General features: G+C 45.2%; 2 protein-coding genes across 5 annotated transcripts in view; one reads left to right on the plus strand and one right to left on the minus strand.

Annotated features, from left to right (window-relative positions):
* Positions 1–14235, minus strand: part of Bex5 (brain expressed X-linked 5) — an 851362-nt gene that overhangs the window by 232048 nt on the left and 605079 nt on the right. The window lies entirely within an intron of this gene.
* On the plus strand, positions 6204–11381 carry Gprasp1 (G protein-coupled receptor associated sorting protein 1). 3 transcript variants are annotated; one of them, XM_048336958.1, is made up of 3 exons: positions 6204–6283; positions 6593–8548; positions 8660–11381. In XM_048336958.1, the coding sequence occupies exons 2-3, from the start codon at positions 6896–6898 to the stop codon at positions 11039–11041; spliced, it is 4035 nt and encodes a 1344-aa protein (XP_048192915.1). In that variant the 5' UTR covers positions 6204–6283; positions 6593–6895; the 3' UTR covers positions 11042–11381. The 3 variants fall into 3 exon arrangements, with proteins under 3 accessions (XP_048192915.1, XP_048192914.1, XP_048192916.1); XM_048336957.1 differs by having other exon boundaries at positions 6593–11381; XM_048336959.1 differs by having other exon boundaries at positions 6213–6283; positions 7432–11381.

The raw sequence follows: 14235 nt of genomic DNA on the forward strand, positions 1-14235 counted from the left end.
CCGAAAAGAGTATTTGCTGGCTAGCCACTGTCCTGTGTTCCTTGGAAGCCCTTGGTGGGTGCAAAAGAGCCCAAGCCTCCTCATTCTAGTAGTTGAGAAAAGGAAAGCTCTAGATCTGACTGTACCAGGAGCAGTCCATTTTCCAGTGTCCCACTGCACCACAAAATGGGCAAGGCTTAAAGAGGGGCCATGGGCTTGATTAAGCTCTTGTCCAACATTCATCATTGCCCCGATAAAAGCAGGTAAGAAGAGGAGCAGACACAGTCAAGGCTTCTTTTGAGGGTTGCCTGGCACAGCACAGCCGATTTGGAGGCTGGATGGGAGTAGCTAAAAGTTGGCATTTAACTTTAAGGAGTCTCTCTTTTTCTTTTTCTTTGCCTCTTCATTTTGATTGTTAAAGACTTTGAAGGCTGTATTAAGTAGCTCCTGTTGGGGCATTTGGGGATCCTGCTCTAGCTGTTGAAGTTTTTTGCAGATATCTGGGGAAGATTGGCTGACAAACCTAATGTTGAGAAAAGTAATTGTCCCTCTGGGGAATTCAGGTGTAGTTTTGTGTACTTCATGAAAAGGGAGAGTAGAAGTGGGAGGGAACAGGCAGTGGAGACTGTGGGTGATTGGAAGGCTGTCAGCTAAGAGAATTTGAAGTGCAGAGGGAGGGTTGACAGACAGAGGGAGTTTGCCTAGATTAAACAGTATCAGCTAAGAGAATATGAACTGCAGAACACAGAGAATATAGTCAGGAGAAAAGAAGGAAAAAAGGCTGGGGCACAGGGAACTTCTGACCACTTGCTGTTTCATTGCAACAAATTGTTTATTGGATTAGTATTGGGACTAAAGGAGTGCAGAAAGGTGATATAGACAGCCAAGGGAAAAATATACAGAGATTGAATTTTGTAAGGAAAAGGGCCCAGATTAAAACTCTGTTTAGGGGGCTGGGGATATAGCCTAGTGGCAAGAGTGCCTGCCTCGGATACACGAGGCCCTAGGTTCGATTCCCCAGCACCACATATACAGAAAACGGCCAGAAGGGGCGCTGTGGCTCAAGTGGCAGAGTGCTAGCCTTGAGCGGGAAGAAGCCAGGGACAGTGCTCAGGCCCTGAGTCCAAGGCCCAGGACTGGCCAAAAAAAAAAAAAAAAATCTGTTTAGGGCATCACCTAATCAGAGTATTCAGTTAAGGCACTGAGGTCTAAACTTTCTCTGAGTCAAGGGCCAGATTGACCTCGAGATGATAGACTAGGTCCCTTCCAGGGTGCCCAACTCTTATCAGGAACTCTTACCCACTCCAAGGAAGATGAGGATGACATGGTTGGTGGTGCATGCACGAGACAAAATTGTGAATGGAATGGCCTTGGCATGGAGACAGAAGTCAGATAACTGAAAGAAGAGAACAACAGACTTTACAGTGGTGGGGAGACATTCTCAGTGGTTTTACAACTGAGTTTACCTATTGAAGCAGTATAGGTCTAGGACAAGACCTAGCCTCTCTTATGTGGCAGTAAGGTAGCAAGAGCCAAGGGTCATGTTCCTGTTGCCTTTTAGCTGAATATGCAGGAGGGACTGACGGCTCTCAGAAAGCCGTTGGAGAAGAAGGAAAAACAAAGACGAGAAGGAGAAAGGGAGAGGAAGTGGACAGAATGTCCTTCAAGGACGGGAGTCCTCGGGGAAACTCTGTCCTGGGTTTCAGCATCATTTGTAAGGTAACTGAGTCATGAGGGTATCAGAATAAAGAAAGTGCAGAAAGCAAACTTAATAGACCAACAGGCTGAGGAGTGAAGCCTGGGCAGGGTAAACAAGTGTCCCTTCAACCCTGCTGAAGGCCACATTAAGTAACTCCAGTTGGGGAATAGTCTGCTTTGGAGTTTGCCCTCTGTGTCACACATTTAATTATGTTTATAAATTGTGGCAAAATCCACATGACATTAAATGTGTCATTTAACTACTTCTAACTACACCTTTCAGTGGCAATAAACACATCCACATTGCTGTGCAACTATCACTATTGTTGATCTCTAAAACTTTTTATCATCTTAAATTGCAAATCTATATGACAAAAATGGCTCTCCAATCCTGTTTCATCATCCTCAGATGAAAGTTCCCATCAGAACTACTTTGTGTGTGTGTGTGTGTGTGTGTGTGTGTGTGTACTGAGGCTGAACCCAGGGCCTGGGTACTTTCCCCCATTTGTGCCACAGCTTCACTTCCAGCTTTTTTTGTGATTTACATGGAGATAGCAGTCTTACAAAGTTTTCTAACTGGGATGATTTTGAACCATGATATTCAGATCTTAGCCTTCTGAGTAGCTAGGATTATAAGCTTGAGCCATAGGCACCTGGAATACCCAACTTTCACCTCTATGAATTTGATTATTCAAAGTCTTTCTATAAGTGAACTAATAGAATGTTTGCATTTTTGTATCTTGCTTTTTCCCACAAATCATAATGTTTTCAAGGTTCCTCCTCATAGAATGTCTCACAATTTCTTTTTAAGGCACCATAATATTATGTGTATATATCACATTTTATCTCTCCATGGATGAGTATTTTGGTTTTTATCTCTTGATTATTGTGAATCATACTTGTGAAACTTGGTTGTACATTTATCTATTTGAATTTCTGCTTTCAGTCATTTTAAGTATATTTAGAAGTAAAGCTGGTACATCATATGGCAATCCTGTGTCTAATTTGAGAACTATAATACTGTTTTTCATGGTAGTTACACTATTTTACATTCTCATCAATAATTCGCAAGCCTTACCATCTCACTATATCCTCATCAGAACTTGTTAAATTCTGTGGTTTTGTTTATTGCCATCCAAATGGGAAAGAAGTGTGGTTTTAATTTACATTTCCCTGAGAATTAGTAATACTAAGCAGCTTTATGTGTGCTTATTATCAATTTGCATATTGCCCTTAGGAAATGCACAAATAGTTCACTTTTTTAAAAGTTTTATTTTTGAGTATTGTTTATATATTATTAACATTACTCCTCCTTCATATTTATGATTATTTTCGTTTCTTTTGTTTTGCTTTTTGCCAGTCCTGGAGCTTCAAATCAGGGCCTGAGCACTGCCCCTGGCTTCTTTTTGCTCAAGGTTAGCACCCTACCACTTGAGCCACAGCACCACTTCCGACGTTTTCTACATATGTGGTGCGGAGGAATCAAACCCAGGGCTTCATGCATGCTAGGCAAGCACTGTAGGATTAGGCTATATCCCCAGCCCTCTTTACATGAGATTTAAAATGCACAGTGCAAAGCACATAGGGTTGAGCTTAACCCCCATTGCTCCATGGACCAATTACAGCAAGTAAGGAGACAAGAGGTTCAAGATTGGAGGGAAGAGGGAGGTAAGAAGAAAAGGGGAGAATTCAAAAGCAGCCATGTGCCTGTGTTAAGGAAATGGGTTCTTCCACTAAGAATGACAGGGGGTTACAGCTTCCACTAAGAATGACAGGGGGTTACAGCTGAGATACACACTAGTTGAATCCTTGCCACATTTCCACACTGCCAAACATGATGAGAGGCTTGGACCCCACTGACAAGAGAAGCTTTGACAGACAACACTATCGAGGAGGCTAAGACAGGCCTGACACTTGGCTGTGAGTCAGCAGAGATACAGGACTGCAGGACCCCCTGAGGGGGGTGACAGAGAAAGGCCTTCTTCTTGAGCAACTGTGGAGTCAGCACAAGGACCAATGGAGTTCCCTGGTGGAGAGGCAGAAAAAAACGACTGTTAGCAGAGACCAGTGGCTGGTTCCCTAGGGCTGGAGGTGTAGGCCAGCCTTCCTTGGGAAGAGGAGCAGTGGTGAGGCCTGTGATGGGGGCCCCACCTCTGTTCTCTTAAAAAGCAAAATGGCTTGCTTTGCTTCATGGCTGTATGAAGCAGGCAAAGCAAATCATGGCCGAGCCTCCAAGAGGCCCCCTGTCCCCACTGCTTGTTGCTGGGTGCTGATGTCACATGTCTCCACCCCATCTGTCTGCAGTCCAGACCCACTGTGCCACTCTCCTGCAGGAAGAGGGAGGGCAAGGGAGACTGGCCGAGGGGAGGGGGGAAAGAGGAGCGGCGCTGCGCAGTCTGGGGTGCAAAGCACCAAGGGGCGGCTTTGGTATCCATCCGCTGCTCCTCCAGCGCAGTGATTCCCGACCTGCCAATATTGCTTCCGCAGGCGCCCCAGCCCCTAGCCCTGGGCAAACACAGCGCCAGGGAGCCTAGCAGAAGCAGGGAAGCAAGGAGGTCGCCAGGTCTGAGTGTGCTGGGTGCAGGGAGGCAGGGCGCGTGGCGGGGCCCGCCCCTGAGACTGGGGCTGGCGCAGGCCCCGCCCACCCCGGGTCGGAACTACGGTTGGCCTGGGAGGGGGCGTCCCGCGCTGACGCGGCCATATCCCTCCGCCCCCCTTCCGGACTCACTCGGAGCTAGCGGTTCTTGCCGCATCCTGTGCAGCCCCTGCCGGCTTTGGTGCAGAGGCTTGGGGGCGGGCCGCCTCTTTGCGCTTGGGCTCCTGGGGACAGCAGTGGGAGTTCCAGAGAGCAGCTGCTGGGAGAGGAAAGGAAGGCGTCTGAGTGGAAGAGGAGCGCAGCTGTGGAGGGGGGCCCGTCTCCCCGGGCCCTGAGCCCGTACAGGCAAGTGGGGGTGTGCGGAGGGTGCGGGAGTGGGTCTCCCCGTGTTGACAGGCTGACAGCCTGTCCCCGAGACCTTGGCAGTTGGACACCGAGGAAGCGTGCTGGGCCAGAGGATCCTCCAGGGAGGTGCGCAGTGTCCGGGACCTCTGGGATCAGAAGATGGTGACCCGCGGGGGCTGGCCGGCCCAGGGCAGAGAGGGAGGCCAGAGCGGCTCCAGGATGGTCTGAAGGCCAGTCGGGCTCATCGACTCCCAGCCAGCTTCCAGGGCGCCGGTGTCTCGCCCTGGACGTTGGTTGGCCCTGGGGGGGCTGTGCTTTGCTGGGAGGGGGTGTCTGGGAGAGAAATGGCAGAGGAAGATGGGGGCTGAGGGTGGTCTGGGAGGCCGTGGGCGTGTGGGCAGTTGTCTGTGCTTGGGTCCAGCCTAACTAATGGGACGAGGGGCCCCTTCACCACTCTGGCCTTGGTTTGGAAAAGGACCCTTTGGGGTCCGTTTTCTTGGGTGCTGTCCATTCCCACAGGTTTCTGCTTGATGTGAAGTTCTTCTGTGTGTGTGGCAGGTGTGACACATTCTGAAAGGCCACAGTGGACATCTGTAGAGGAGAGGCTTGAGAAAAAGGAAGAGCAGAAAACAGTCTGGGTTTCTGGAGGTGTGTGGGGTGGAGGGTGGGCACCAGGGCTAGCCTGAAACCTGCCAGGGATGGGTGACTCTAATGGGAGTATGGTGGGCATCCAGTAGTGCCTCCTACCTAATCTTCCCCTCAATCACCTTCTAGGTATTTCCTTTATTCCCTTCCCATCCAAATTGAGGGGTCTGAAAGTATGGGATTTGGGAGGTGGCGATGGCAGTCGTCAATACCAGGACCACTGCACAACCTGTTTTCTAGAATATGCTGTGCCCTTCCCCCTTTTTCTGCTGCGCAGGGGTAGGGGATGTGGCGCACCTAGTGGTGAATCCTCAAAATTGAACAGGGCACTAATGGCAAGTGCATGACGTCAGGAGTCAAGAGAAGCTCTTACTTCTGCATCCCTGCAGCAGGGGCCAAAGAAAAACAGGCTTATTCCACAAGCAGCACCTGAAATGTGGAAAGACCCCTCAGATGGCAACTCCTATCCCTATGCCGGTGTTGCTCTGTCTGCTAGGCTCAATGGCTACCGTCCTTTCCTCACTCTATAACCTTTTTCATTTTTTTGTCCATAGGCCTGCTTTAGGGCTGGTCAGTTCTGCAAGAAAGGATCAGTCCAGAACACTGGCTCAAATCTCTGGAGATTGGTGAGGAGGGGACTGTGCAGGCCGCAGCTACTGAAGACCAACAGGCAAGTGGCTGTGATCCCTGTGTGCAAGATTGCTTGTACTTGTGCTGTCTGCTAAATTTCCTTGTCGTAGCAATTCTTGTCCGTTTTCTGCCCGAGATTTTGGCAATATTGTGGGAGTCTAGGTTCAACTGTGACCAGAAAACACTGAGAGATAAGACAACGGTGTGGGAAACTTTATATATATTGAACCTTCAACTAAAAGACAAAGTCCAGTCTGTGTGCCGATGTACCAGACACTCAGGATGGCATTCTATCATTTGTATTTGTCCTCAGGACCCCCTGTAGTCTGCTGTGGGGATTATTACCACTTGAACACAGAAAGTTGGGCAAGTTGCATCATAACAGTGAAGGTTGGTATGGGAGTGGGTTCACTTTGGGGTCTGGGTAGTAGAGACCAAACACTAATGGTGGGAGTCTTGGAGTGATTAGGATCTTGTTTTGTGCTCCTATGCCTCAATTGCTAATATGCTTTCTCACCATCCCCAATACTATTTTTCACCTATAACCATGCATATTGTATAGCAGGCTGGAGGAACAGAAACACTTTTATAGCTCAACTTCCCCTCCTGTTATTCAAAACCAGTTTTCCTTTGTAAGTACCTATAGGAAGCCCCAGAATTTGATGAGCCTGAATTCCTGGTTTCATTCTTTCTCCCTAGATACACCTATAGTTACAGCTCTGGTGGTGCTGGAGTTGCTTCTGATTACCACCTTCAAGTGGTCTACCCCTACACAGGAACCATCTGTCTTCTCCCAGCCTGGTTGTGCCTCCTCTGCACTGTATTTGTATTGTTCATTCAGACTGTGATTTGGTAGGATTTGGTGATTTACTCTAATTGCTAATTTCCTACTTTCACTCCTGACTCATAGAAAGACTAGAGTGTAAAGATACAGTTGTGTTATAAATCTGTGGTTAGGCTCTTGTGCCAGGTTGTATAACTGGGTGTTCTCTAATTTGTACCATGACCAGAGCAGAGACTGAACCAAGTGCCCAGGTTGAGCCTTCAAAGAAGGCTGGAGAAGAAATTGTGAATGTGGCTGAAATAGAGAATGAAGTCCCTCTTGTGGTTAGACCCAAGGTTAGGACCCAGGCCAACATGACGACTGGAGCAAGGCCCAAAACTAAGACCAAGTTTATTCCTGGAGCAAGGTCCAAAACTGAGTGTGGTACAAGAGGTGGGACACGTAGTAAGAATAAACCAAAGGCAATTACTAGGTCAAGATGTAGGAATGGTTCCCAAGCTTGGGTCCAGAATAAGTGTGAGGCAGAGGCAATATCTAAGAGAGGTGAAGAATCTCATACCAACCCCATAGCCTCTCCACTGGCTGATACTGATTCTGAGTTAATTGGCAAAGCTCAGTGCCTGCTGAAAGATGGAAAAGTGGTTAATGTGAACACTGAGCGATTTCCTAGAAAGAAAGCTCATTCTCAAATGGGATTCCAGCCTGCATTTGGGTCTGAAAGGGTCACTAATGTTGGGTCCTGGTGTTACCCCAGGTCTACATCCAAAGAAGAGGCCTATCAGAATCCTGATTTCAAATGGGTAGATAAATCCTCTGTGAATTCCTGGTTCTGTAGTGAAGATGAAGTTAGTCCAAGATTTCATCCCAGGAACAGGATAAAGGCCAGTACCAGGTCCAGGCACATGGCCAAACAAGAGGCAAATACCATGTATAGGCACAAAAGCAAACAAGAGCTCTATTTTGTGTCTAGCTCTGGTTCTGAGGATGAGTCTGTTAAGACATCCTGGCTCTGGGCCAAGGAAAAGACCAATTCTTGGTCCGTGGAAGAATCCAATAGAAGGTCCCGCTTTAATTCTAAGAAAGAAGTGCCTGTTGATTCTAGTTCTGGGTCTGAATATGAAAATCATATGAAGTCTCGGTTCAGAGCTGGAGAAGAGGTCAAATCTAGTTCTAAACCCAGAACCAGAAAAGAGGCAAATGCCAGGGCCAGGCAGATGGCCAGGCGGGAAACTGGCAATGATGTAATGCCTGGTTCTATAGATGTAATCAAAGAAGAGTCTTGGTTATGGCCAGGAGAAAAGGCTAATATGTATTTAAAGACCAAGAAAGAAGCCAGGGCCAGAACAGTGGCAAAGGAAGAAGCCAGAGCCAGAGACAGGCAAGAAGCCATGTCAGAGGAGGAGGTCCTCATTGGGACTTGGTTCTGGGCTACAGAAGAGGCCAGCATGGAGGATGTGGCCATAATCCAATCCAGTCCCCATATGGAAGATGAGCCTATTGTTGGGAATTGGTTCTGGACTGAAGAAGAGGCTAATATTGGGACTGGGCCTAGCAGTAAATTCAGACCAAGGGCTGAGGAGAAGCCTGTTGGTGATTCCTATTTAGAGACTGAGAAAAATGTCAGTATGGAAGTTGGAACTGAGACTGCCTCTGACTCCATGCTAGCTGCTAATGATGAAGAGGCCTTTGTTGGTTCTTGGTTCTGGGCTGGTGAAGAAGTCAACCAAGCGGCTGATGAAGAGGCCATTTTTGGGTCTTGGTTCTGGGACATTGATAAGGCCAGTGCGGAATCTGCTGTTGGAGTCAGCTGTGAGTCCATGCTGAGGTCTGAAGAACAAGAAATTATTGATCCATGGTTATGGGGTGAAAAAGTCAATATAGACACTAGGGTTGACGAAGTGACTAAGCCAGAACCTGAAGAAAACATATTTGTCTCTTGGCTTTGGTCTGAAAACCAAAACCATATTAATTCAGGGGCTGAAGCTAACAGTGACATTGTAGCAAGGGCTACTGTGGAGGAGCCCACAATTGGTCCTTGGTTCTGGGCCAAAATAAATGCTTGTGTCCAAGCTGAAGTTAATAGTAAATCTATCTTGGACAATGAAAAAGGGGACATTGTATCATCATGGCTTGAGGCTAGAGAACAGGCCAGCATAAAATATGCCCCTGGTAGCACATGTAAATATATGGCAGAGGCTGAGGATACTGATAACAGGTCTTGCTTCTGGGCAGAAGAAGGGCCCTGTATGTATCCTACTGTTAGAGAAAACTTGGAGTATAGACCAGAGAAGGAAGAGAACAGGCTCTGGTCAAAAAAGTGTGCAGGGCCAGAGGCCGATATAGGGTCCTGGTTATGGGCTTCACAAGAGGGCAGTATAGATAATGAAACTGGAGAAGAGGTCAAGCTACAAAGTGAAGAGGACAGCACAGTTAAATCCTGGTTCTGGAAAGAAGAGGAAGCCAAGATAGAGACAACCAACAGAGAGTCAAAGCCTGAAGCTGAGGAGGACATTATTGGTTCTTGGTTCTGGGCTGGGGAAGAGGACAGGCTTGAGGTGCTAACTGATGTTAGAGAAGAGAACAGGTTGGCAGGTGAGGAGGAAGATACTGTTGGGTCCTGGTTCTGGGCCAACGAAGAGTCCATTAGAGAGTCTGAATCCTGCAGCAAATACAGTTCCAAAGCTGATGAGGAGGAAGTCATTATCGGGTCCTGGTTCTGGGAAGAAGAATCCAGTTTGGAGGCAATGACAGGGGACAGCTTTCAGTCCAAGCCTGAGCCTGAGGACGAGGAAGCCATTGTTGGGTCCTGGTTCTGGTCTAAAGAGGACAGTGTAGACATTGGTTCTCTAGGAGTAGAAGAAACCATGCCAAAGACCGAAGAGGAGGCTGTTTTTGGCTCCTGGTTCTGGGCTGAAAAAGAAGACAGGATAGAAGCAGGGATATGCTTTGAATTCAAGACAGAAGACAACAGAGAGATGATTATTGAGTCCTGGTTCTGGTCTGGAGACAAGGCTCTTGAAGAAACTGGAACTGTGGCTACCTGTGAGTACAGGCCAGAAGATAAGGAGAGAGCAGTTGTTGAGTTTGGGTCTGGCTCTAAAGATGAGGTGAATATCAGCAAGGGTGATGTAACTCCTTGTGAATCCACAACAGTACCTGATGAAGATGAGGATATAGTTGGGTCCTGGTTCTGGGAAGGAGACGAGGCTCGTTTTGAAACAAATCCTAGTTCAGTGTTCAAGGCCATCTGCAATTCTAAGTGTTCATTTAATCAGGAGCCTGATCCTTCACACAGACCCCAGACCTGGGATGAGGTCACTGTTCAATTCAAGTCTGGTCCATGGGGTTGGGTTGGCTTCCCATCTATAAGCCCCCTGAAATTTCCAAAAGAAGCAGCATTTTTGTTCTGTGAAATGTTTGGGGGAAAGCCCAAGTATGTAGAACTTAGCCCAGAGGGGGAAGAGGAGGAGTCTTTGCAGCAGTCTGAACCAGAGTTTCCATTTCAGTATGATCCCTCCTACCGGTCAGTCCAGGGAATTCGAGAGCATCTTAAGGCCAGAGAGAGTACAGAGCCTGAGAAATGGTCCTGTAGCTGCATACAGTGCCATCTTAGAATTGATTCTGAAGAGTTTGAAGAACTCCTCTTATTAATGGACAGAGTTCGAGATCCTTTCATTCATGAAATATGTAAAATTGCAATGGGTATGAGAAGTGCTTCTCCATTTACCCGCGATTTCCTTCGGGATTCTGGTGTTGTCTCACTTATTGAAACCTTGCTAAATTATCCATCCTCTCGAGTTAGAACAGAGTTTTTGGAAAACATGATTCAAATGGCTCCAACTTACCCAAATCTAAACATTATTCAGACATACGTGTGTCAGGTGTGTGAGGAAACTCTTTCTTATAGCTTCGATTCCCCTGAGCAGTTGTCTGGATTAATGATGATTAGACACCTCACCACTACTACTGATTATCACACACTGGTTTCCAATTATATGTCTGGATTTATGTTCTTACTGACTGTAGGCAACACCAAAACAAGGTTTCATATTCTGAAAATGCTACTGAATTTGTCTGTAAATCTTGCCATGACAAAAGAATTACTCAGTACTGAATCCGTGTCAGGATTTATGGGCCTCTTTAACAGGGAAGAGACAAATGACAATATTCAAATTGTTCTTGCTATATTTGAGAATATTGGTAAGAATATAAAAAAAGAAACAGAATTCACTGATGATGATGATGATGATGATTTCTGTCTGGAGACACTTATTTCTACATTCCATGAAGTTGAGAAATTTGCTAAGAAAGTGCAAAGCAAAACTACCAATCAAAACCACACTGCAGCAGACCAAGAAAATTAATATGATTAACTCTGATTGTCCTTGTGAAGTTGCTGTGTTAAGATCCTTGAGTAATGCTTTGTGTTTTTTCGCACTTGGCTTGGTGTTGCAACGTACATCTTTGATGCTGATACTATCTTGACTCAATTCTGTGCGTAAGCTGGATTGTGTTTTTGATGCCTAATTAATATTACAAGTGAAATCACATTTGTTGGTACTTGTCCAGATTGTTAAATTTAGTATTTGAGATCATTGTGAACTGAGTCATCATAAATAAGCAGCCCTTCTGATTGTTGTTCTAATGTGAGCTTATCTATTTCAGCCTTGTTTGTGTTTCAATAAAGTTCTATGCTAAAGTTAACAGAAATCACCCCTTTCCTTGAACTTTAAAATACATATACAAAGATGACAAGTGAGCACACACATATATACTCAATATTAATATATGACTAATAAGCTTAATACAAAAGGATTTTTCTCAGTTTTAATCTCAAAAGTTATAATGCCTGAATCCCGGGGTATATTTCAGAGAAAAAGATAATTTACATTGTATCCTGAATGTAGGAGAACATGGAGTTAGGAAAAGTCAAATATATGTGATATGTCTATTTGACTTGTTGGGAGGGGGAAACATGTTGAGGGATAAACAAAGGATAAGGTAAGATTTGTAATGCCGAGAAGCTGAATTTTACTGTTCAGAGTAGTTGTTTCTTCACTACTGTAGGGGATGGCTATGCCTTTAAGACCTGGGATGGCTGGCTGCTAGCCAACTCCCACCTCCTACCTGTCCCGAAACTGGAAGAGGTGCTAAACCAGCCCCACCCTCTCGTCTGCGAGCACATGTCTCCTAATGGTTCGGAGACCCTGGAGACCCGGTCCTTGGGGGGCTGTGGTCTCCGCCCATAGAGAAAGTTCTGTGACATCATCACTGGCAAAAGGTGTAAGTTTCTGCCTACTTACAAAGTAGACAGGCATGCTTACAGCCTATTTTTTAATGACCTCCCAGCTCTGGTCAGTTTTTTGAAGGACCAAACAAGTGACTCCAGGATCTGACACCATGTCTGCCATCTGAACAGTGCCTTTTAACTGCCTCGTCCTGGGAGTGTTTTTTCCACACTGGGATAAATACCCTATTGGTATTTCCTGTAGTTGGTTGCTGAACTTGAACTCAGGGCCTGAGCACTGTCCCTCCGCTCTCCAGCTCAAGGCTAATCCTCTGCCACTTTGAGCCCAAGCATCTCCTCCTTCCAACACACTGCTAGCTGATTAGAGATGACAGTCTTACAGGCACCTTTCTCTACCGGGGCTGGCTTTGAACAGCAGTTCTCAGATCAAACAAAACACAAATGTTAACAGGAATCGTTTCCCAATATTTTTGAAGGTAGATGTGTGTTTTTATAAGTGTCCTCCAAACTATCCAAAATACTAAAAAATGTAATTCGTGTTCCAAATCCTCAGGACTGTTCTCCACTGGCCAAAAAGGAGGTCCAGGCCTGGAGCTAGAGGCTTTGGCTCCTAACCCAGCCTTCCTTTGAGCTCTCTCTCATCACCAGGCTCAAACGCTTCAGGTTCTCTGAGAGTTCCCCAAAGTCAGAACCTGAAGCAGCTCAAACCCAGTGGCAGAAGATTCTGTCATTCAAGCTGCAGAGCCTCAACAGACCAGCTGACTGCAGGATCATGTGGACTGATGGTGGGTCATGTGACCAGACTCTGACTTGGATTGGACTGAAAGGCAGAAATGCATTTACACATATGGGAAAGGGTCAGGAAGGACATAGACTTCAAGAATGAGACTGAGGTGGCATAAAGTGGCTAGATGTGAAGGTGAGTGTCTCTGCATGCTGCATTTGCTGCAAGACCTGCAATTTCCCAGGTGATCAGCAGCACCCCATTGATGTGTAAACAATCCTTCAGCAAAACATGAGCATGTTTACATAGCTTAGTATCTCTATAAAGTTGCTGCTAATGCTGTCAGATTTTATTTAACTTTTAAAACTACCTTCAGAGCACATAGATTTCTCCTGAATACACATTTATTTGGCCATCTTGATAATTTGTCTTTTTTGTTCTAAATATAGATAGTTATCTGCAGACATGAATTAACCTCTGAACTATTATTTTGCTGCATCTCATAAATTTTGGTATGATGTGTTTTCTTTTTCATTTGTCTCTATTTTCTCTCACTTGTGATCTATTTTAAGCTATTACCTCTGTAGGAATATGTTTTTTAATTTCCCTACTTTGTGCAATCTCTAGTTTTTCTTTATTTACTGGTTTTCTAATTTTGTACAATTATGGTTGGAGGAAATACATTCTATGATGTCTATTCAAACCTGTTCAAATTTTTTAAATTGCTAGGCTACAAAAGTCTATCATGGAGAATGTTTAGGAAGGGTTGTGCTTCAAGAGAAGCCCAGGCAAAAACTTAGCCAGACTACATTTCAACTCATTAAAAATCTGAGCCTAGTGATGTGTACCTATCATCCTAGTCATATGAAAAGTCAAGGTACAAGCTTGTTGAGTAAAAAGTGACACCTTATCTGAAAAATAACCAAAGCTAAAAGGGCTGAAGATATGGTTCAATTAGTAGAGCACCTGCCTAGTGAGTTTGTAGCCCTAAATTCCAACACTAGTTTCTCTCAATAAGCAAAAATGAGTTTATTTCCACTCTGTATGCCATAGAAGAAATGCTAAAGGAAGTCATCAGATGGAAATAAAAATGGAATTAGAGTGACTTAAGCTGTGTGAGAAAATTAGAGAAAATATATGACAAAAGCTATTATTATAGTTATTTTATATTGTAACTCCACATTTTCTTTTTATATAGCCTAAAGCCAAACATATTAAAATCATTAATCTGTGTTTTGGAGCATACAATATATAAAGGCATATCTATGGAAATAATAGGAGAAATAGAACTGACAAAGAAATCATATCTCAACAATGAAGGGATATCAGCAAGATGGCTCTTTCATTCAAAAGATTTTAAGCTAACAGCAATAGTTCTGTTAAACCCTAGAGAGGGGTTGAAAAGAAAGAGCACCCAGGCTAATGTAAAACCAAGAAAGGACTACAGCAAAAAGAGTGTGCAAATTCATGGGTTTTTCATGCTCATCTGTTGCCTTCTTCCTGTACAGCATACCATGGCATAAATACAATAAAAGGCTCTATTCAGGATGGACAGAAAATAGTGGACATGTTTATGGACTATTTGT

The sequence above is a fragment of the Perognathus longimembris genome, chromosome 28, assembly GCF_023159225.1.
Source record: "Perognathus longimembris pacificus isolate PPM17 chromosome 28, ASM2315922v1, whole genome shotgun sequence".
NCBI lineage: Eukaryota > Metazoa > Chordata > Mammalia > Rodentia > Heteromyidae > Perognathus > Perognathus longimembris.

What these genes read in the sequence shown, in the direction of transcription:
- Gprasp1 (XM_048336957.1), top strand. Translation starts at nt 6,896, where the DNA reads ATGACCAGAGCAGAGACTGAACCAAGTGCCCAGGTTGAGCCTTCAAAG.